Raw genomic sequence first — 23,809 nt, forward strand, 5'->3', positions numbered from 1 at the left:
TTGAAATTATACAGTTTGAGCATATCAATGAGAAAATAACCTACTCATATTTATAATCGGGGACCTGTGGTAACTCCAAAGGACAGGGAAATGTTTTCCTTAAAAACCACCAATGTAGGCCCAAGCTGAAGAGAGTGCAACTCTTGTTGACTGTGCTAAAAACTGTTTTGCTTCATCATAGCTTGTTGTTGCATACAAAGTGCCCCTTTATGTGGATCTGCAATTAAATGTATTCCTAAGCCTAAGGTCTAATGCTAAGATACACACTCAACAACAAAATGAGTACTTTCATATGAAACAGATCCCATAGAAGTAAGATTGTTTAACAGTGGAGGAATGATAGGGAACTCAAGAGTTGGAAAAGTTTAATTTAATGTAATAGTTAATAAGCCTAGTTGTCAATGTATTGTTTCAGGGACTACAAGTAGGGCCCACACTGGCTCCAGGAGATCACAACCTATTGACCTTTGTGCTCCATAAGAGACCATAAGAAATCAAGGTGGTATCCAAGCCATTGTGTTCCAGGGAGAGACAGTCCACTCCCAGGACATGGATAAAGAAAATGACCTGTAAGTGGATAAAAGGATGTTAGGAAAATTGCCAGACTGCAGCTTTTATCTGATTAACCTCTTTCCTGAATTTCTCAAATCCCTTACCTATACTTCTGCCCCCATAAAAAAAGAAAGCTGGCTTGAAAGGAAATGTAAGATGCTCTGTGAGGGTACAAACCCACCATCTTCTCAGATGGCTGGCCATCTGAATAAAGTACCCATCAAAACTCAATTCCTGTCTCTGCTTATTGGGTCTGGTAGATGACAAGCAGCACCAACACTGGCTTTTCTGGTTTCAGTATGTGTGGCGTTAGTATTGATTTTGTTTATACAAAATTTTCTCTATTACATGTTTTTCGTATAATTTGAATAACTTCAAAAGCTAGCATTCCTAAGATAAAGTCAGCTGTTACAGGGTATTATTCTTTGGTCTAATTTACTTAGTCTCAAGTACTTTCTTTAACTTATTAATATTCATTGCACCACCACAGGGTAGTTGATTGCGAGTTGCCAGTTCTCATCAGCTGTCAGTATGAGAAAGCAGTGGAAGCACTAGGCTGCCTACAAATGCCAGCAGCAGACACTCAGGTCCCTGGAGAAAGCCAACCTCCTTACGTCATATGAAATGAGTTGGCAGCTAGGGGGATGGTAATCCAGAGCGGGGCGTGGGAAGACTTCTGAGCTACATCAATTCCACCTCCTTTCAGGGGTCGCCATTTTCTCTGTGGCGCCGCAGTGGGGAGAGGACGCGAGGTTTCCAGTTCCACGGGGGCTACACAGGACAGGGCCTGGACTCTGCGTGGCCGGCCGGTAGTGCAGGCCAAGCCCCCGGCACGTGTGTCAAAGGCCTGTCTGGGGCATCCAGCCCGGGAAGGGGGAGCTTTGAGTCCGCAGCTGCGCGCCGAGTCGGAGAAAGTGGAGCTGCCACCCGCTCTGAGCTTCAGGCTGGCCTCTGAGGGGCACTGAGGAGGGAGCCGGGCTGTGGCTGGCGCAAGGCCGGTTAACCGCTTGCCCGTTTCTCCCCGGAAGCCACCTTTCTAGACCTGGAGAAAGGAGCAACCCAAGAGGTCTAGCTGCGGGGAATCGCAGGGACTACTCACAGGAGCGGCTGTCTGTGTCACGTCCCGGAGCCCGGCGTTGTGAAGCTCCAGGGATTTGGGCTCAGATCTGGCGCCTGCCATTAACCAGGCAACAATTAATCTTCGTAGGATTCAGTGACTCATCTGTAAATTGGTAATACTAACCTTTTCGGGTTGTTTTCTGTATTAAATAGGGTAGAATACTTAAAGTGTAATGACTCAATAAAGGCAAGCTGTTTTTATTGTTACAAGGTACGATGATCCTTATTTTTGGCTCATTTAATCGTTGTGATGATCATAACCATCCTTTCGATTGGTATTAACCACCTCCATTTAATAAATTTGAATACCAAAACTTCAGAGAGAGAAATTGTTTTACCCAGCATTAGCATATAGGCTTTAAATTCTCTCTTGTTTTATTCTGTAATTCATGCTGTTTCCCACACTAAAATCAAGTCTTGGATTGTATTTAGTACAGTAATTGCTCCAGAACCTAATTGTGAACTGTAGTGAATTAGGGCACACTGATCTTACCATGTCTGTTTTATTTCCAAAAATTTTTGAAGCTTCCTCCAAACTCTTGTGGCAAAATGTTATACCTGCATTCTCCAATCTCTTTTTATTCTCACAAAATTGTTAAACATGTAAATCAAAACCATAACTTAAGCCCTGACTTTTAAGTTTTACTGGAGAAGCTGGGAATCCATCTTATCCAGGCAAGATGGGAAATGAGACAGAAATTTTAAAAATGAAAACTGCAATTTCATCCATGCACCATATTATGAAAGTGATATCATAACGCCTATAATTGGCTGGGCTTACTAATTAAGCATTTTGTAAGCACCAAGCCAACTAACTAGAAGTGGTTTGTACTACATGTGGGAAGGATCTAATCATTATGGGCATCCTGGCATCTAGTTAATTTTTGCTACCTGCACAAAGTACATGATATGGGATTATGGCACCAAATTGTTATTTTAGAAGTTATGTTTGTGTTATTGTCAGCAGATTAGATGGCCATGTCAAAATTCATTAAGGCATAATTAAATTTTACCCTAGGCCTAGCCAAAGTTTGGAGGGGACAGTGAATTCCATGGTACTGTCTGGCTTTGTGGCACTGGGTCAGGACTTAAAGAATCAGAATAGTGCATAAAGGGTTGTTCAAAATTATCTAATTCTTTCTCATGTTAAAGATAACATTGAAAATAAGACAATCACTACATTTCTTAATAGCAGAGCCTAACATGGAACAGTTCCACTATATTATATTTAAGTCAACACAAGGTTCTTGAAGTGATTTTTGAGAAACTGCAAATTAGAGAGATGAAACATCTTATTTTTGAGAGCTTTGGAGACTCTCTGAAACTTGTGGGGTTTGTAATAGTAATAAGAAAAAATTGTTATGACTTGTAATTTAAACATTTCTCTTCACTATCCTTTGTAATACCAACATGATTTCCATACTTTGGATATAATGTGCCTTGCTTAGCCAATCTATTATTGGATGTTTACGTTTTCAATTCTTTTGAGTTATTTAATAAACAGACACATAATTTTCAAAACAGCCAATAGGAAAAAATATTTAGATTCACTCAAAAATATCCCAAAGTCACCAAGATTTTTCAGAGTCACCAGAGAACAGGTGGTTACTCCTTTATCATGGTCCTTCCTATTCCTTCTCAGGTCTCAGAAGACTGTTTTTCCAGAGGTTTACCTTTTACTAAACTGTTGTCTGTAAATTTCTCACAGGTGATTCCTGAGGCTGCAAGATAAGGTCTTATGACTTCTGTTTCCAACTTTCGCTGTGCTAGCTTCATAGCATATCCTTTCCCAAGAGCAGTAGAAAATGAACAAATTCCAGGTGAGTCATTTACTTAGTCCTTACTTTTTTCACTGTGTTTGCGTGTGTGCGTGTGCATGTGTGTGTGTATTTTCAATGAGTTTTATGAAAGAGAGCCCATATTTTAAATTTAAAAAATTAAACAGTTAAAAATCACCTTCAGGGAAAATACTGTTTGACTAGCACTGCAGTTCTCAAAACGTGGTCCTCAGGCCCCTGGAAGTCCTAAGACCTTTTCAATGGCTATGTGTCAGAATGAATATTAAGATGCAAATTGTAGTTTACAGTATTGACATTCACACTGATGGTGTAAAAATGGTGAATAGATTGCTGCCTGTTTGGCATAAATTAAGATAGTAACCTCAAAGACATTGCATTCCTCTGCAATGTGCTCACCTTAAGGATATCCTTGATAAAATAAAGCCCTGGCTGGCATAGCTCAGTGGATTGAGTGCGGGCTGCAAACCAAAGTGTCAGAGGTTCGATTCCCAGTGAGGGCACATGCCTGGGTTGGGGGCCGCGGACCCCAGCAACCGCACATTGATGTTTCTCTCTCTCTCTCTTTCTCCCTCCCTTCCCTCTCTAAAAGATAAATAAATAAAATCTTTAAAAAAAATAAAAAAGGATATCCTTGATAAAATAGTAAAAATTAATTTTATTAAATCTTGACCCTTGGGTACCTCTCTTTTTAATATTCAGTGTGACAAAATAGGAAGTTCACACAAAGTACTTTTGCTGCACCCTGAAGTATGATGGCTGGTTGTATTGAAGGAAAAAGGTACTTGTGTGATTCTTTGATTTGTGAGTTCATCTACCCATTCTTTTATGGAATACTATTTTTACTTGAAGGAGCAACTGGCAGACAAACTGGTAATTCAGACTTGGGTATTTAACAAACATTTTCTCAAAAGTCAGTGCAGTGAACCTGTCACTGAAAATAACTGTCACTATTTGTTGCCAATGTTAAAATGTAAGCTTTAAGTGAAAATTAGAATTTTGAGAAACTTGTATCCTTCACTATCAACTTGACAACTTCTCATACAGACTTTTCTGATGAGAGAGGTGACAGTATAACAAATATGATCTTTTGATATATTATATAATGTGTCAACATTTGAGTAATATCTCTTTTTTAAATTATTGTTGTTCAGGAGTAATATATCTGATATGTGTGCTGAGAGACAAACTCTAGCAGTTTATGATAACAGAGAGATGCAGTGAAGTGAGGAACAGGGAATAAGTTGGTTAGGGAATGCCCATTCTAAAAGGTAATATTTAAGGAAAATTCTGAATTAAATGAGACAGGGAGCTAAGTAGAAATAGAGCAGAAGAGCCTTCTAGATAAGAGAAACACCAAGTACAAACACCCTGAAACATATTCCAGAAACAGTATGTAGGGCATAGAAGCTAGAGAGAAGTGATTTAGAGGAAAGAAAGGTGAGAGGTAAAATCAAAGAGGTAAAAGGAGTTAGAATATGTAGGACCTTGTATGTTGTAGAAAACATTGAATTTTGATTTTATTTATTGGTGCATTAAAAAGGAATGCACATAACATTTGTGTATAATTTAGGGAACACTGATTAAGTAAACAACAGTGTATCTCCTCTCTGGCTTAAATAAAATTTGCTAGTACCTTTGAAGTCCCTGTGTGACCCTCCTTAATCTCTTACATTATTATTCATTGAAAACTAATTTTATTTCTGTGGCAATCATTTCCTACTTTTTAAATTTAATTTTTAAAACCAAAAGAGCTCATTTGGCAATTAATTAAATGCCCAGCCCTTTGCAAGCACTTGACATAGTCTGTTTTACATAATAATCAAAATCACCCTTTCAAGTGTTATTATTACCATATCATAAATTTTTGCTGTGGGCATTATCTGTCATTAATTAAAAGCCATAGTCTTTTAATTGTTAAAAGACTATGGTAGAGAGAAAGAGACTTTAGAAGGAGGGAGAAGTGAAGTAGGAGGAAGCTCAAAAAATTAACCTATTCTACAGTTGTATGTCAATCTTGAACATATTTATATCTCTTATGAAATTCTTCTTATCCAGAATTCATTCAGGATGACACATGTTATTTTCCTGACCTTATGCTCTGCAATTAACTGCTGAATGGTCATCCTGGGATGGCAGAAATGACTAGTGAGCCCATTTGTTTTTAAAGTAATTTTGTGTGCAATCATCACTGCCAACTCTTGTAGAAGTTTATTTTTTGCAGATTTTAGAATTTTTTGTATGTTCATAGTCATTTTGACCAGATTAGAAGATCTCTTACTTCTTTTTGCATTTCTCAAGTACTATTGACATACATTTCTTGTGATTGAAAACAGCCTTGATAGGTTTTGTTTTTATTTTGTGTGCTTGTTTGTTTTAGTGAGGGTCTGCTGGTAGAAAATTTTCAGTTTTGTTTATCTGAAATATCCATGAACTTTTTCACAGTGTATAGATTTCTTGGTTGATAGTTCTTTTAAAGCATTGAAAAGCATTCACCATCTTCTGTTACTGATGCTATTGAAAATTCACCTGCCTATTTTTCAGACAATTAAAGTAAATTTGTTGCCCTGGCTGGTGTAGCTCAGTGGATTGAGTGCGGGCTGTGAACCAAAGTGTCACAGGTTCGATTCCCAGCCAGGGTACATGCCTGGGTTGCAGGCCATGACCCCCAGCAACCGCACATTGATGTTTCTCTCTCTCTCTCTCTCTCTCTCTCTCTCTCTCTCTACCTCCCTCCCTTCCCTCTCTAAAAATAAATAAATAAATAATCTTTTAAAAAATAAATAAATAAAGTAAATTTGTCTGTTTTGCACTAGCAACTTTTAAAATACATTTTACTCTAAATAAGTGGAACCTAATCAACAAAACAAATAAGCAAACAAATGTAACTAGAGACATTGAAATTAAGAATTGACAGTAACCAGAGGGGAGGTGGGAAGAGAAAATGGGAGGGAAAGGGTGAAGGGTGTTTAGGAACAACTATAAAGGACCCATGGACAAAAACAAGGTGGGGTAGAATCAGGGGAGGAAGGTGGGAATGGCTGGGGCGGGGGCAGTGGTGGGGGTAAAAGACAGACCACTGTACTTGAACAATAATAAAAAAGTAGATTTTAGACTGCCGGCCAAGATGGAGGCGTAGGTAGACACACTGCGCCTCCTCGCAGAACCAAAATAAGGACAAGAAAAATTTAGAAACAAAAAAACAACCAGAACTGACAGAAAATTGAACTGTATGGAAGTCCAACAACCAAGGAGTTAAAATAGATACGTTCATCCAGAATGCTAGGAGGGACGGAGTCAGGCAGCTGGGTGGAGAGGGGTCGCGGCAAAAAAAGCGATGGCTTGTGGACCCTGGGCTCGGGGTGGCAGCGGGCAGACCCAGCAAGGCTGTGATTGTGGAGCAGGGCACAGTGTGCAAGGCAGCTGGCTGACTGGGCAGTCTTGCATTTGCACACAGATAAACCAGGCAAAATTGGGGAATGAGACAGACTGCACAACCCAGGGTCCCAGCACAGGGAAATAAAGCCTCAAAACACCAATTGAAAATGCCTGTGGGGGTTGAGGTACTGGGAGACTCTCCCAGCCTCACAGGAGAGTTTGTTGGAGAAACCCTCAGGGTCCCAGAATATACACAAGTCCACCCACATGGGAATTAGCACCAGAACAGCCCAGTTTGCTTGGCAGAAGTGGTGGAAGGGACTGAAATTTGACAGAGAGTGGAGCAAGAGCTATTGTTCCCTCTCTGATCCCTGACCCACATACAGCACCGCAACCTGGCAATTGGGTTGCCCCACCCTCGTGAACACCTAACACTCTGCCCCTCATACATAACAGGTGCATCGAGACAAAAAACAAAAACAAAAACAAAATGGCCCAATGAAAGAACAGATCAAAGCCCCAGAACAATACAACTAAGTGACAAAGATAGGCCGCCTATCAGATGCACAGTTCAAAGCACTGGTGATCAGGATGCTCACAGAATTGGTTGAATTTTGTCACAGATTAGATGAAAAAATGAAGGCTATGCTAAGTGAAATAACAGAAAATGTACAGGGAAACAGTAGTGATGGGAAGAAAACTGGGACTCAAATCAATGGAGTGAACCAGAAGGCAGAAAGAAACAACCAAACAGAAAAGAATGATGAAACAAGAATTCAGAAAAGTGGGGAGAGGCTTAGGAACCTCCAGGACATCGTTAAACATGTCAACATCCCAGTTATAGGGGTACCACAAGGAGAAGAGGAAGAGCAACAAGTGGAAAAGTTATTTGAACAAATAATAAAGGGGAACTTCCCAATCCAGCAAAGGAAATAGACTTCCAGGAAGTCCAGCAAGCTTAGAGAGTCCCAAAGAAGCTGGACCCAAGGAGGAACACACCAAGGCACATTATAATTATATTAGCCAAGATTTAAATGAAGGAGAGAATCCTAGAAGCAATGATAGATAAGGGCACAGTTACCTACAAAGGAGTTCCCATCAGACTGTCAGCTGATTTCTCAAAAGAGACCTTGCAGGCAAGAAGGGGCTGGAAAGAAGTATTCCAAGTCATGAAAGGCAAGGACCTACATCCAAGATTGTTCTATCCAGCAAAGCTTTCATTTAGAATGGAAGGGCAGATAAAGTACTTCTCAGATAAAGTCAAGTTGAAGGAGTTCATCACCAAGCCCTTATTATATTTAATGTTAAAGGGACTTATCTAAGAAAAAGAATATAAAAACATGTACAGAAAAATGACGGCAAACTCACAATTATTAACAACCACACCTGAAACAAAAACAAAAACAAATTAAGCAAACAACTAGAACAGGAACAGAACCATAGAAATGGAGATCACATGGAGGTTTAGCAACAGGGGAGTGAGAGCAGAGAGGGGGAAAAGGTAAAGAGAATAAGTAGCATAGGTGGTAGGTAGAAAATAGACAGGGGAAGGGCAAGAATAGTATAGGAAATGTAGAAGCTAAAGAACTTATGACACATGGACATGAACTAAAGGGGGGCAATGTGGGTGGGAGAGAGTGTGCAGGGTGAATGGGAATGAAGGGGGAAAATGGGACAACTGTAATAGCATAATTAATGAAATATATTTAAAAAGATAGATTTTACTCTAATACGTTTTTGTATGGATTCCTCTTTATCCTAATGAGATTTATTGTATTTCCTTTGGGTTGAGTATTTGAATCTTTTGAGTATTGTATTGTATCTTCATAGTGACTTTTTAAAATATATTTTATTGATTATGCTATTACAGTTGTCCCATTCTTCTCTGTCCTTTATTGCTCTCCACCTTGCACCCTCCCCACCAGCATTCCCCCACCTTAGTTCATGTCCATGGTTCATACATATAAGTTCTTTGGCTTCTCCATTTCCCATACTATTCTTAGCCACCCCCTGCCTATTTTGTACGTACCATTTATGCTTTTTATTCTCCCTACCTTTCCCCCATTCTCCTCCCTCCCACTCCCAGTGATAACCCTCCATATGATCTCCATTCCTGTGATTCTCTTCCTGCTCTAGTCGTTTACTTAGTTTGTTTTTGTTTTTATGGTCATTTGTTGATACTTGTGAGTTTGTTATCATTCTACTGTTCATATGTTTGATCATCATCTTTTTCTTAGATAAGTCCTTTTAATATTTTACATAATAAGGGCTTGGCAATGATGAACTCCTTTAATGTGACCTTATCTGGGAAGCATTGTATCTGCCCTCCCATTCTAATTGACAGCATTGCTGGATAGAGTAATCTTCAGTGTAGGTCCTTACGTTTCACGACTTTGAATACTTCTTCCAGCCCCTTCTTGCCTGCAAGATTTGTTTTAAGAGATGAGCTGATAGTCTCATTGGAACTACTTTGTAGGTAACTGTCTTTTTTATTTCTGTTTTTATGATTCTCCCCTTTAATCTTGCCTAATGTAATTATGTTGTGCCTTGGTGTATTCCTCCTTGGGTCCACCTTCTTTGGGACTCTCTGAACTTCCTGTACTTCCTGGTAGTTTTATTTACTTTGCCAGATTGGGGAAGTTCTCCTTCATTATTTTTTCAAATAAGTTTTCAATATCTTGCTTTCCTCTTCTCTTTCTGGTACCCCTATGATTTGGATTTTGTAATGTTTACAGTTGTCCCAGAGGTCCTTAAGCCTCTCCTCATCTTTTTGAATCCTTGTTTCTTCATTCTGTTTTGTTTAAATGTTTATTTCTTCCTTCAGCTCCAAATCATTGATTTGAGTCCCAGTTTCTTTCTCTTCACTTTTGGTTTCCTGTACATTTTCCTTTATTTCACTTTGTGTAGCCTTCACTTCTTCCTCTATTTTGAGACCATACTCAACCACTTCTGTGATCATACTGATTACCAGTGTTTTGAATTCTGCATCTGATAGGTTAGCTATGTCTTCATTGCTTAGTTCTTTTTCTGGAGTTCTGATCTGTTCTTTCATTTGGACCATATTTCTTTGTCTCAGTGTACCTGTTATATAGTAAGGACTGGCGTCTTAGGTATTTACCAGGGCAGGGCAACCCACATTGCTGCCTTGTGGTGCTGTATGTGGAGGAGAGGTCTGGGAGAGAACTATCAATTGCTAGGCTCTTAGCTGGCTTTTGGTCACTTTCCCACTACCCACAAGCAAATTGGGCCCTTTCTGTGCTGCTTCCTGGGTCGGTGAGTTTGTCTATGTTCTAGGACCCTGTAGGTAGCTCCATTGAACTCTTCTGTGAGACTGGGAGTTTCTCCCACTGAAGTAAATCCCCACAGGTTTTTTTCAGTCAGAGGTTTTGAGGCTTTATTTCCCCATGCTGGAACTCTGAGTTGTGTGGTCTGTCTCTCTCCCCAGTTGTTCCTCCCAGTTTATCAGCACATAGACATGGGACCCCTGGTCCACTAGCCACCACCTGATCCACCATCCTTAGCCTCACCTGCCCCAGTCCTCCAGCCACTGCCTTACTGAGAGTCCTCTCTGCCCTGTCTGCCTGTCTCTGCCCCTCCTACAAGTCTGGATGAATTTTTCTTTCATTGTTGGGCTTCCATACAGTTTGATTTTCTGGCAGTTCTGGTTATGTTTTGTTTGTAAATATGTTGTTATCCTTCTTTTGGTTGTGCAAGGAGGTAAAGTGTATCTATCTATGCCTCTATCTTGGCTGGAAGTCTTCTTTAATGACTTTTACAGTCTACTTTTTTGTGTTACTTTATTGCTTAGTCTAAAGATTACAATAGATACCATTAATTTGTCATGGTATCTTCAAGTATTATACTTATTCATAAATTATGTCATAAACTTTTATCAGTATAATTTTGTTTTCACCATTCCCATCCTTGTGGTTCTTGTCATATGTCTCGTTTCTACATATATTTTTTAACCATAAATACTTGTAATTTTTGTTTTAAACAGTAATTAGTCTTTTAAAAAGATTTAAGTATGTGTATATGTGTATGTGTAAATAAAGTAGTTTTTTGTGTTATCTCTGCTTTGGTGCTTCTTATTCCTTTTTATACACCTTGGATTTTCTCTATATCTTCCCTTTAAGCTTAGCAACTTATTTTATAATTCCATGTAGCTCAGGGCTGATGGTGACAAATTCATTTGGCTTGTCTTTCTGAAAATGTCTTTATTTCAACATGATTTTTGCTGGATATTTTGCTGGATGGAAAATGCTATACCAAGAATTTTCTTTGTTTTGCATTAAGATTTTCATTTACTCTTTAGTATTCCACAGTTACTCTGTGATATACATTCATATATGTTTTGTTTTGCATCATATTGAAGGATGATAAAAATTTGTGGGTTCTTGCCTTTCATCTTTTTGGAAAATTCTTAGACAGTCTTCTTATATTTTCTTTGCCCCATTCCCTTTTTATCTTTGTAAAATTCAAATTACACAAGCTTTGGATTATGTACATATTGTCCCATATGTCTCAGGTACTCTGCTTAATTTGGCAGGGTTTTTATTGCCCTTTAGTTTTCTTTTTTCTGTTGGCCATTTTGTTTAACTTCATGGTTTCCTTCTTTTGCTCTCTCAATTGTCTTAACTCATAAGTTCATAAAATTTACTTCTGATGTTGTAACATTTAATTTTAAAAATTCCCAGTTTTTCTTTTGTTTTTCTTTATTTGCTGAAATTACACCATCCTTTCATTTATATTGTCTATTTTTTTTCACTAGATCATTTAAAATTATTATCACAGTTACTTTAAAGTTCTTAACTGCTAATTCCAATATCTAGGTTATCTGTGGGTCTGCTTCGAAAGGCTGTTTTTCTTTAATGAGTCAAAACTTTCTACATTTTTGCATGTCCCTTAATTCTTATCATGTGCTGGACATGATGTGTAAAAGTATAGTAGAGATTGAAATAAATATTCCTCCAGAAAAAGGCACATCCCTCCCTCTGTCTGGTTGCTAAGTCAGTCTAATATGCACATAGTTCAGCTGATTCTGGGCTTTAGTTAGATTCAGTTCACCACTAGTTTCAAATATACTTTGATGGCAAGATCCAGGCTTTCCCTTCTGTGGGACTGGGATCTGAGTACTACCAAGGTTCTGTTGATGTGGTTTATAACCTAGTCACCAACTTTTCTTTTGGGTGACTAAGGAGTTCTGGCCCTGCGGAGCTTCTACCAACAGAGACCTTTTCCTCACCTGTTATTCTGCTCCCAGCCCTTGGAAATTTGTTTTCATGTACTCAGGAAAGGCCTATGTGGGGGTAAAAACTGGTGAGTGTTTGTATTTCAGAGTATTTGTATCTGCACTGGAGCTTGCTATTTGATTCCAGAAACTGCTTCTCCAACTTATAATAAACTGACCACTTTGAGACATTTTGAGGGGAAGTAAAAGACATCCTGCAAATTCTAGGCTTCTTTTTGGAGACCTCATTAATTGAGACCTCCACTAGTGACCAGATAGTATCAAAGGCAGTTGAGTGTTGACTTGATAGGTGATTGGGGCTCTTAGGGATTCTAATACATCACACTGGCCCACAAGAAAACATTCAAAGCTTGTTAAAAGTTGAACTGGTTCTCTCTTTCCCGTACTTGCCCCCAGGAATGAAAGTAATTTGTGGTTTTCTTTTCTCTTCTGAGGTATTTATCTCTTCTGAACTTTTTTTCTTTATTAATCTTTCGATTGTAAAATCTTTGGTAGATTTTAGAAAACATACAGTTTTGTAAGTTAGTGCCTTATTCTCATTGTTAGGATGAAATCAACTTCTCCTTCACCTCCCCACTTTCTATTTAGAACTAGTTTTTTAATCTTATTCTAGAGATATGAGCTCTAAGCTCATTTCTGCTCTGCCTTTTTGCCCTGAAAATCTAAGCAGAGATGTTGGACTCATTCTGTGAGTTTCCCTTTTTATTAAAGACCTTGATTTCTCAAATTTCAGTACCTGTGTTATAGTTGATACTTCTATACAGCTATTTTCAGTGTGCTTTGGGGGTTCTGCTTTTTGCTTTTATTTGTTTTTAATTGTGGTAAAATACATATAATGAAATTGATTATATTAACCATTTTAAGTGTATAGTACTGTGGCATTAAGTACATTCACATCGTTATGCAGTTATCACCACCATCCACCTACAAAACTATTTTCATCATCCCAAACTGAAACTCTGTACCTATTAAACACTAATTCCCCATTTTCCCCTTCCTCCATCCCCTGGGAATCACCATTCTACTTTCTGTCTCTATGAATTTGACTACTGTAGGTGTTTTAAATAAGTGAAATCATGCATTATTTATTTTATTTTAAACTGGCATGTTTCACTCTACATAGTCTTCAACATTTATCTATGTTGTAGCATGTGACAGGATTTCCTTTTCCTTCTTTTAAAGCCTGAATGATATTCCATTGTTTGTATATACCACTTTTTTTTTTTTTTACTCATCTGTCGCTGGACGCTAGATTGCTTACCCCTTGTGGCTATTGTGAATAATACTGCTGTGAACATTAGTGTACAGATATCTGTTTGAGTCCCTATTTTAAATTCTTTGGGATATATTAAGTAGGAGTGAAATTGCTGAATCATATGATTATTTTATGTTTAATCTTTTGAGGAACTGCCATTCTATTTTCCATAGTGGCTGCACCATTTTACATTCTCAGCAATAGTGCACAAGGGTACCAATTTCACTACATCCTTGCCAATACTTGGTATTTTTTGTTTTGTTTTGTTTTGTTTTGATTTTGAGAACAGCCATTCTAATTGGTCTAAAGTGGTAATTGATTTATACCATGTGTTTTTATTTACTTAATAAACTTGTAGCAAAATATACTCTGGGTGTACATTTCAATGAGTTTTGACATGCATAAAGGCATGTAATCATCACCAAGATTTACAACAGTTTCATCACCTCCAAATTCCCTTTGTTTCCCCACCACTAATTTCTGTATTTGTTCTTCACCCCTATAATTTTGCTTGATCATGTTGAATGTATCAAGTTTGTTATTGCTAAATAGTATTCAGTTGTGTGTGTGTACACTATTTATTCACTCACCTGTTGAAAAACATTTGTTTGTTTGTTTGGTATTTTGGCAGTTATGAAAATAGCTGTTAAAAATATTTGCATTCTGATTTGCATACACAGATTTTCTTTTTTCTTGGGACAATAACTTCGCATGTACTTGCTGAGTCATACTGTAATACAGCTGGTGTTACTTAGCAAGAAACTGCCAAACTGTTTTCTAGAGTAGCTGAACTATTTTTGTACTCTTTTTTTTTTAAGATTTTATTTATTTATTTTTAGAGAGGGAAGGGAGAGAGAGAGAGAGAGAGAGAGAGAGAAACATCAATGTGTGGTTGCTGGGGGTTATGGTCTGCAACCCAGGCATGTACCCTGGCTGGGAATCGAACCTGGGACACCTTGGTTCCCAGCCCGCGCTCCATCCACTGAGCTACGCCAGCCAGGGCACTATTTTTGTACTCTTATAGCAGTTCCACTTGCTTCACATTTTTGTTCTTGGTATTGTCAGTTTTTTATATCATGCTGATAGGTGAGTAGTGGTATCACAGTATGGTTTTAAGTTGAATGTTCCTGATATCGAATGATAATGAAAATCTTTTATGTGCTTATGATCCATATATCTTCTTTTGTGAGTGTTCAAATCTTTTGTCCATTTTTCAGCTGGGTTGCTTTCTTACTGAATTTTGAGAGTTTTTTGTATGTTCTGGATAATACAGGATATGATAAAGTACTTGTATAAGCAAGTTTACACAAATCAGAGAGTTTATTCTTGTATTATTATTTATTAATAATTGTATTATTTTTATATAAACAACTGTGTATTTACTTTTGCCACACTCTGTATCTGTAATTTTCAAATATTTTTCTATCTGTGGCTACTCTTTTGACTCAGCTTTCACAAAGCAAATATTGGTGAACCCCAAATTTTTTCTTTTTTACTTTCTTTTGGTGTCATGTCTAAAACTCTTGCTTAACTCAAGGTCACATCTTCTATGTTTTAAAATATTTTGTAGTTTTTGAGTTTTAGGTCTATCTATTTTGAGTTAATTTTGTATAAAGGTATAAGTTACTGGCTGAGGTTTATTTTTTTTGTATAAGGATACTCTTTTTTTTTCCAGTATCATTTATTAACAAGTATTAGATTAACATATATACAGATAGAGGTAAATATATATGAGTCAATACAATACATAGATTTTCTATCTCTGTCTGCTGGCAAGGTGTATAAACACTGACAGCATGGTAGCAATGAATATACTCAGCATACAGATCTAATTTTTAAATATTCTCCAATAAAATGAACCAGAATTCCACAGAGAACTGATTGATTCTAGGATTGAGGCAAGGAAAATACAAAATAAGTACAAGTCATGTTGTAGTATCAGAAAGTAAGGGTGTGCTCAAAAACAAAGTAATGAGGATGTGTTAAATGGCCACAGGAGCCAACTTGAAATGGCTCCTCATGGGAAAAGCTGAAACAATTTGGGCAACAAAATAAAGCTATAAAGGTATTGGATTCTAACCCAAAGCATTAATATCTGAGGCCATATTGATATAAATAAATGGTTGAATATATAAATAAATGAAGACAGGACTCCTCCTTTTTATGAAAAATTCCAAATAATATACATTGATACTGCCTCTTCTTGGAGGTGGGGCTTATTCCCTCTATCCTTTAAAAAAATTATTTACTAATGCAAGGGAGCAGGGGGAAGGGAGAGAGAGAGAAACAGAGACAAAGAGACAGACATCAATTTGTTGTTCCACTTAATTTATGCATTGTTTGCTTCTTGTACATGCCTTGACTGGAGATTGAACCCACAACCGTGGCATGTGGGGACAATGCTCTAACCATCTGAGCTACCTGGCCAAGGCATATTCCCCTCATCCTTGAGTACATACTGTATTAGAAATTTGCTTTCAAAGAATAAAATCTGAAAAAGAAACATACAGTGAAGTGGCAAATACTATCTTAACAGAGTGATCCAGGTTAACATCACCAGTGACAATATATTATGTACCCCTTACATATTATGATGAGAAGGGCTTTCTGCTTTCCTCCCCTATAAAATAAAGATTATTTACAATTTAATGTCCACAGGAATCTCCAATTTGGGGTATATTGATGGAGGGGTGGGGTTAGACTTTATTCCATGCAAAAAGCTCAATTATGAAACAAGCTCAACTGTGGAACAGCTAGGGTGAGGCTCCCCAGGTAAAGAGATTCCAGTATCATTACAGCTCCTGTGTCACAGTTCTGCTCTGGCAAAACAGCTCTATTGTAGTGAGGCAGCTCAGCAAGATGCTCTGCTCCTCTCCAGGGCTACGGCTTCAGCTGGCATTTCAGCCCTAGTTCCAGTGTTATAGTTCCCTCTGGTGAAACACAGTCTTCAATGGAAACTGAAAATGTGCTATTCTGAGATAGGTGAAGCTGGCCTATATAGAGAAGGGTTACTGTGTCCAGTCCCTGATTGGTTTGTTTTCAGGCAAATGAGGACTCTAAATCCTCACAGTTTGATTCATCCAAAAAGCACTGTCCTTATTGGTTGGAATGAACCCACCCTGACTGGTCAGTAAAGATGCACAGGAGGATATAGCTGCACAGCTCCAATTGGTTGGGGAAAGTCTCAGTCCTATTGGCTGAATTTCAAGCCTAGGAGCTCTCTTACAAGAGTTGATTTAGACAGCAGAAACACAGTGCAGGAGGCAGACCACTCAGCCTCTGGCCTTTCCCTGACACATAGCAGGCATGAGGAACCTCTGCAAACAATAGCCCCTGGTTATGAATTTAGACCCAATTAACCACAAAGAGTCCTTCTTAGCAGGTGTATTCTTAGCAGGGTTAACAACACCCCCCACACCCCCCTGCAAAATGCCTATAATCTCAGTCTAAACAAGAGGGAAAACATTAGACAAACCTAAATGAAAGGACATTTTAAAAAATGTCTGACTAATACTCCTCAATATTGTCAAGGTCATAAAAAAGGAACAAATGTCACAGACTAGAAGAGACTAAGTACATATGACAATTAAATGCAATATAATATCTTAAATTAGGTCATGGAATAGAAAAAAGGACAGTAAAGGAAAGACTAGTGAAATTCAATTAAAGTCTTTTTAGTTAATAGCAATTTGTTTCATTTCTAGTTTTTTAAGACTATCTTTTATCCACTGAATTTTCTTTAAACATCTGTCAGAATTATATGTGTGGTTCTATTACGGGACACTCTGTTTTGTCCCATAAATCTGTGCATTTATCCTTTTGCTAATAACTGTGTCTTAACTACTGTAGCTTTGAATAACTCTTGAAATCAGGTAATGGATTTGCTGATATATTGTTGAGAATTTTTGCATTTGGAACCATGGGAGATATTGATTGGTAGTTAATATGCCAGTAAATGTTTAATGATCAGATTTTGGGAATTGGGAAAGAAGCTTGATTAGTACTATTTACCAGTTTCAGTGATATAAATAAACCCTCCTACCATGGCTAATTTTAAGCTACCATTGATGTCAACCAATTCCTAAAAATTTGACAATCAGCACTCCTGATCTGTTACAAAATGGTGCCAGCCATCACCATAGTTTTCTGGTAATGGTTTTGTTAGCTTTGGATATCAGTGTAATGTTAGCCTCATAAAATGAGAATGGTTCTCTCCTCTTTGTTTTATGGAAGAGATTGCATATAATTGTTATTGTTTTTGCCTTAAATGTTTGGTAGAATTTATCAGTGAAAACATTTAAGTAAGCCTTAAGTTTTTTTTATTAGAAGTTTTTATTTTTGTTTTTGTTTTAACATTTTATTTATTTATTTTTTAGACATAGAGGAAGGAGAGGAGAAAGAGAAACATCAATGTGTGGTTGTCTCTTTGCGTTCCCTATGGAGACCTGGCCCATAGCCCAGGCATGTGGCCTAGAGTGGGATTCAAACCAGCAGCCCTTTGGTTCACAGGCCAGTGCTCAATCCACTGAGCCACACCACCCAGGGCTGTTTTTGTTTTTAATTGAAGTGAAATTCACATAGTATAATATTGGCTTTGTAAAGTGTACAATTGGGTAACATTTAGTACATTTACAATAAAGTAGAACCTTTACAATATGTGTCCCAAAGGAAAAGCCCCATAACCCTTAAGCAGTCAGTCCCTATTCCCTCTACCTCCAGGCCCTGGCAATTACCAATCTGTTTCCTCTCTCTATGAATTTACCTATTATGGATATTTCATATAAGTGAAATTATATATGTGACCTTTTCTGTCTGACTTCTTTTACTTAGCATAATGTTTTCTAAGTTCATCCACCTTGTATCGTATCAATTACTACCCTCGTTTTTATGGTTAAATAATATTTCATTGTATGTATATGACGTCTATCTTGAAAAATTACAGCCATTGCTAACATAATGAGAACAATTTGTGCAGCATCAATGTAACCTGGCAGCCAAAAAGAGTGGACCATAAGCATATGCGTGAACAATGAAACTGCTATACTAGTCAATGATGATGGTACTGAGTAGAATAATGAATATGCATCAAATTTTGCATTAAGCTTGAACATTCCTCTATGGGAAATACTTGTATGATTTAGAAGGCCACAGCTATTGGCAAGTGGAAATTGTCAGCTTCATCACAACAACACGCCTGCTTATGCATCACATCTCATGCAATTTTTTGGTTAAACATCAAATCACCCATGTGACTCGGCCGTCTTATAACCCAGAGTCGACACCCTGAGACTTCTAGCTTCTCATAAAACTAAAATCACCTTTGAAAGGAAAGAGATTTCAGACTGTCGGTGAGATTCAGGAAAATATGAGGGGAACAGCTGATGGCACTGTGTGAGGTCCCAAGGTGCATACTTTGAAGGGGACAGAGGTGTCACTGTCCTATGCACAGTGTTTCTTGTAACTATTTTTTACACTTTTTAAAATTTTATTGTTGTTCAAGTACAGTTGTCTGCCTTTACCCCCCCACCTGTCCACCCCACCCTAACCATCCCCACCTCCCACCTCTGCTTCAATGCCCCCTTGGCTTTGTCCGTGTGTCCTTTATACATGTTCCTGAAAACCCTTCCCCTCCATTACCTTCTGCCACCTCCCCACTGGTTACTGTCAGATTGTTCTTAATTTCAATATCTCTAGCTTTATTTTGCTTACTTATCTGTATTTGTATTATTTTTTTTATTAGGTTCCACTTAAAAGTGAGATCATATGGTATTTGTCCCTCACCACCTGGTTTATTTCACTTAGCATAATGCTCTCCAGTTCCATCCATGCTGTCACAAAGGGTAGGAGCTCCTTCTTTCTTCCTGCTGCGTAGTATTCCATTGTGTGAATGTACTATAGTTTTTTCATCCATTCATTTACTGATGGACACTTAGGTTGCTTCCAGCACTTGGCTATTGTAAATTGTGCTGCTTTGAACATTGGGATGCATAGGTTCTTTTGAATTGGTGTTTCAGGATTCTTAAGTTATAATCCCAGCAGTCGTATTGCTGGGTGAAAAGGCAGTTCCATTTTTAGTTCTGAGGAAATTCCATAGTGTTTTCCACAGTGGCTAGACCAGTCCGCATTCCCACCAACAGTGCACTAGGGTTCCCTTTTCTCCACATCCTCTCCAACACCTGTTGTTTGTTGATTTGTTTATGATGGCCCTTCTGACCAGTCTGAAGTTGTATCTCATTGTGGTTATAATTTGCATCTCTCTGATGGCTAGTGATGCTAAGCATCTTTTCATATGTCTCTGGGCTTTCTGTGTGTCCTCCATGGGATAGTGTCTGTTCAAGTCTTATGCCCATTTTTTAATTGGGTTGTTTGTCTTCCTGGAGTGGAGTTGTATGAATTTTTTTTTATATTTTGGAGATCAAACCCTTGTCCAAGCTATCATTGGCAAATATGTTTTCCCATATATTTGGTTTTCTTTTCATTTTAATGCTGTTTTCTTTAGTCATGCAGAAGCTTTTTAATTTGATGAGGTCCCATTTGCTTATTCTTTCCTTTATATCCCTTGCTCTGGGGGGCATATTGGTGAAAATATTGCTGTGTGAAATGTCTTGAGATTTTCCTGCCTATGTTTTACTCTAGGACATTTTTAAATGATGTCATGACTTATGTTTAAGCCTTTTATCCACCTTGAATTTATTTTTGTGTATGGTGTAAGTTAGAGGTATAAGTGTATGTGGTGTAAGTATGAAGTTTCATTATTTTGCATGTAGCTGTTCAGATCTCACAACACCATTTGTTGAAGAGGCTATTTTTACTCCATTTTATGCTGCTACCCCCTTGTCAAATACTTAGTTGACCATAGAAATTTGGGTTTATTTCTGGGCCCTCTATTCTGTTCCATTGGTCTATGTGTCTGTTCTTGTGCCAGTACCAGGCTGTTGTGATTACAGTGGCCTTGTAATACAGTTTGGTATCAGGTATTGTGATCCCTCCTACTTTGTTCTTCTTTCTAAAAATTGTTGCAGCTATTCAGGGTTGTTTATGGCTCCATATAAATTTTTGAAATATTTGTTCTATATCTGTGAAATATGTCATTGGTACTTTAATAGGGGTTGCGTTGAATCTGTAAATTGCTTTGGGTAGTATGGACATTTTGATGATGTTAATTCTTCCAATCCATGAGTGTAGTACATGCTTCCATTTGTTTGTGTCTTCCTTAATTTCTTTCTTCAGTGTTATGCAGTTTTCTGAGTGCAGGTCTTTTACCTAATTGGTTGGGATTATTCCTAGAGACTTCTTTTTTCTTGTTACTATATCAACTGCGATTTTTTTCCTGATTTCTGTTTCTGATAGTCTTTGTTGGTGTACAAAAATGCTTTGATTTCTGAGTATTGACTTTGTATCTCACTGTTTTACCAAATTTACTTATTAGGTCAAGTAGTTTTTTGGTGGAGTCGGTTGGATTTTCTTTGTACACTATCATGTCATCTGCAAACAATGGCAGTTTGGCTTCCTCCTTTCCAATTTGGATGCCTTTTATTTCTCTTTCTTGTCTGATTGCTGTGGTGAAGACTTCTAATACTATGTTGAATGGGGGGGGCGGTGAGAGTGGACATCCTTGTCTTCTTCCTGATATTAGTGGGAAAGCTTTTAGTTTTTGTCCATTGAGTATGATGTTGGCTGTAGGTCTCTTGTATATGGCCTTTATTGTGTTGAAGAATGCTCCCTCCATTCCCACTTTGCTGAGTGTTTTTATCATGAATGGGTGCTGTACCTTATCAAATACTTTTTCTGCATCTATTGATATGATCATGTGATTTTAGTCTTTGGTTTTGTAATGTGATGTATTACGCTTACTGATTTTTGAATATTATACTATCATTGCATCCCTGGGATGAATCCCACTTGGTCATGGTGAATGATCTTTTGAATGTATTGCTGGATGTGGTTTGCCTAGATTTTGTTGAGGGTTTTAGTGTCTATGTTCGTTAGCAATATTGGCCTGAAGCTTTCTTTTCTTTTGTGTCTTTATCTGGTTTTGGAATTAGGCTGCTGCTAGATTCATAAAAAGGGTTTGAGAGTCTTCCATCTTCTTGGATGTTTTTTAATATTCTGTGAAGGATAGAGGTTAGTTCTTCCTTAAATGCTTTGTAAAATTCTCCTGTGAAACCATCCCGTCCGGGGCTTTGTGTGATGGGAGTTTTTTTATTACAGCTTCAATTTTATCAGCAGTTATTGGTCTGTTCAGGTTTTCTCCTCTTCCTTCAGTTTTGGGAGGTTATATTTTTCTAGAAATTTCTCCATTTCACCCAGGTTTTCACTGTTCTTGGCATATAGTTCTTCACAGTAATTTCTTACAGTTCTTTGTATTTCCATGGTATCAGTTGTAATCTCTCCTCTTTCATTTCTGATTGTGTTTATTTGGGCCCTCTCTCTTTTTTTCTTGATGATCCTGCTTAAAGGCTTGTCGATTTTGTGTGTGTTGTTTGAAATGACCAGCTCCTGGATTTACTGATCCTTAGAATTGTGCTTTTAGTCTCTATGTCATTTAATTCTACTCTGATCTTGGTTTTTTCCTTCCTTCTATTTGCTCTAGGCTGTCTTTGTTGTTGTTCCTCGAGTTCTTGTAGGAGTAGGATTAGGTTGTTTATTTGAAATGTTTCTATCTTTTTTTCGGTAGACCTATATCACTTTAGGTAGACCTGTATTGCTCTGAAGTTCCTTCTCAGGACTGCCTTCACTGTGTCCCATAATTGTTGGACTGTTGTGTGTTCATTTTCATTTGCTTCCAGAAACTTTTTGATTTCTTCCTTGATCTCATTCTTGACCCATTCATTGTTTAAAAGCATGCTATTCAATATCCATGAGCTTGAGTGTCTTTTTTGTGTTTTTTCTTTGAGGTTGGTGTCCAGTTTCAGTCTCCTGTGGTCAGAGAAAATGCTTGATATTTCAATTTTCTTGAATTTGTTGAGTCTTGTTTTGTGTCCTATTGTGTGATCTATCTTTGAAAATGTTCCATGTGCATTTTTGAAGAATGTGTATTTTGCTTCTTTGGGATGAAAAGTTATATATATATATATATATATATATATATATTTCAGTTAGTCCATTTGATATAGGACATTGTTCAATGCTGCAATATCTTTGTTGATGTTTTGTTTAGATCTGTCCATTTTTGACAATGGGGTGTTAAAGTCCCCTACTTTAATAGTGTTGCTGTCTGTATCTTTCTTGAAGTCCTCCAAGATTTTCCTTATATATTTGGTTGCTCCTATGGTGGGTGCATATATGTTTACAATGTTTGTGTCTTCTTGATGGATTCTTCCCTTGAGTATTATGAAGTGCACTTCTGGGTCTCTTTTTATGGCCCTTCTTTTGAAGTCTATTTTGTCTGATATGAGTATTGCTACCCCAGCTTTTCTTTCCTGTCCATTTGCTTGAATTTTTTTCCAACCCTTCACTTTCATTCTGTATGTCTTTTGTTCTGAGATGGTTCTCGTGTAGGCAGCATATGTGTGGGTCATGTTTCCTTTCCATTCAACTACTCTATTTCTTTTATTGGAGCATTTAAATTAGCATTTAAAATTATTATTGATAGATATTTATCATATTTCTCCCTTTGTACCTGTGTTCCTCTGTCTTTCACTCTTTTCCTTTCTCTTCTTATAGTAGTCCTTTTAGTATATCCTGTAGGGCTGGTTTGATGGAAATGTATTCTTTCAGCCTTCTTTTGTCTGGGAATATCCTTATTTCACCTTCCATTTTAATTGATAGCCTCACTGGGTAGAGTAATCTTGGTTGCTGGCCTTTGTTTTTCATTACTTGGTGTATCTCTTCCCATTCTTTCCTGGATTGGAGTGTTTCTATTTAGAAATCAGCTGCTAGCCTCATCAGAGCCCCCTTGTATGTCACTTCTTGTTTCTCCCTTCTTGCTTTTAAACTTTTCTCATTGTCTTTAATACTTGGCATTTTAGTTATAATATGTCTTAGAGTTGGCCCCTTTGGGTTCATCTTGATTGGGACTTGGTTCCTCCTGAACTTCCATGGTTTTTTCCATCTCCATGTTCAGAAAGTTTTATTATTTTTTTAAAGAGGGTTTCTATCCCTTGTTCCTTTTGTTCTCCTGGTATTCCTATAATTTGAATGTTGTTGTATTTCATCTTATCTTGGAGTTCTCTTAAGCTATCTTCATATTTCTTTAGTCTTTTTTCATGCAGCTGCTCTACCTAGGTTTTTCTTCCCATCTTGTCTTCCAGCTTACTAATTCAGTCCTCTGCTTCTTGGGGCCTGTTTGTAATTCCTTCTAGTATGCTTTTTATTTCCTAAATTTTATTATTCATTTCTTCTTGGATTTTGTTTATAGTTTCTATTTCCTTTTTCATTATGTTGTCATTCTCACTCAGTTCCTTGTAGTTGTCTGTCAGTTCCTTGAGCATCCTTATAACCATCATTTTGAATTCT

The 23,809-nt window shown here is 37.6% G+C and overlaps 1 protein-coding gene across 1 annotated transcript in view; it reads left to right on the forward strand.

Annotated features, from left to right (window-relative positions):
* Positions 1-1,223: 1,223 nt before the first annotated feature.
* The window catches only part of ZNF25 (zinc finger protein 25), a 52,179-nt gene continuing 29,593 nt past the window's right edge, over positions 1,224-23,809 (forward strand). Inside the window, exons 1-2 of the mRNA XM_045841793.1 lie at positions 1,224-1,784; positions 3,380-3,491. Of these exons, the coding sequence (XP_045697749.1) occupies positions 3,477-3,491 (15 nt within the window). The 5' untranslated portion in view covers positions 1,224-1,784; positions 3,380-3,476. The remainder of the gene's footprint in view (positions 1,785-3,379; positions 3,492-23,809) is intronic.

Source organism: Phyllostomus hastatus, unplaced genomic scaffold (assembly GCF_019186645.2).
Source record: "Phyllostomus hastatus isolate PE091 unplaced genomic scaffold, TTU_PhHast_1.1 phas_contig_38, whole genome shotgun sequence".
In the NCBI taxonomy this organism is placed as follows: domain Eukaryota; kingdom Metazoa; phylum Chordata; class Mammalia; order Chiroptera; family Phyllostomidae; genus Phyllostomus; species Phyllostomus hastatus.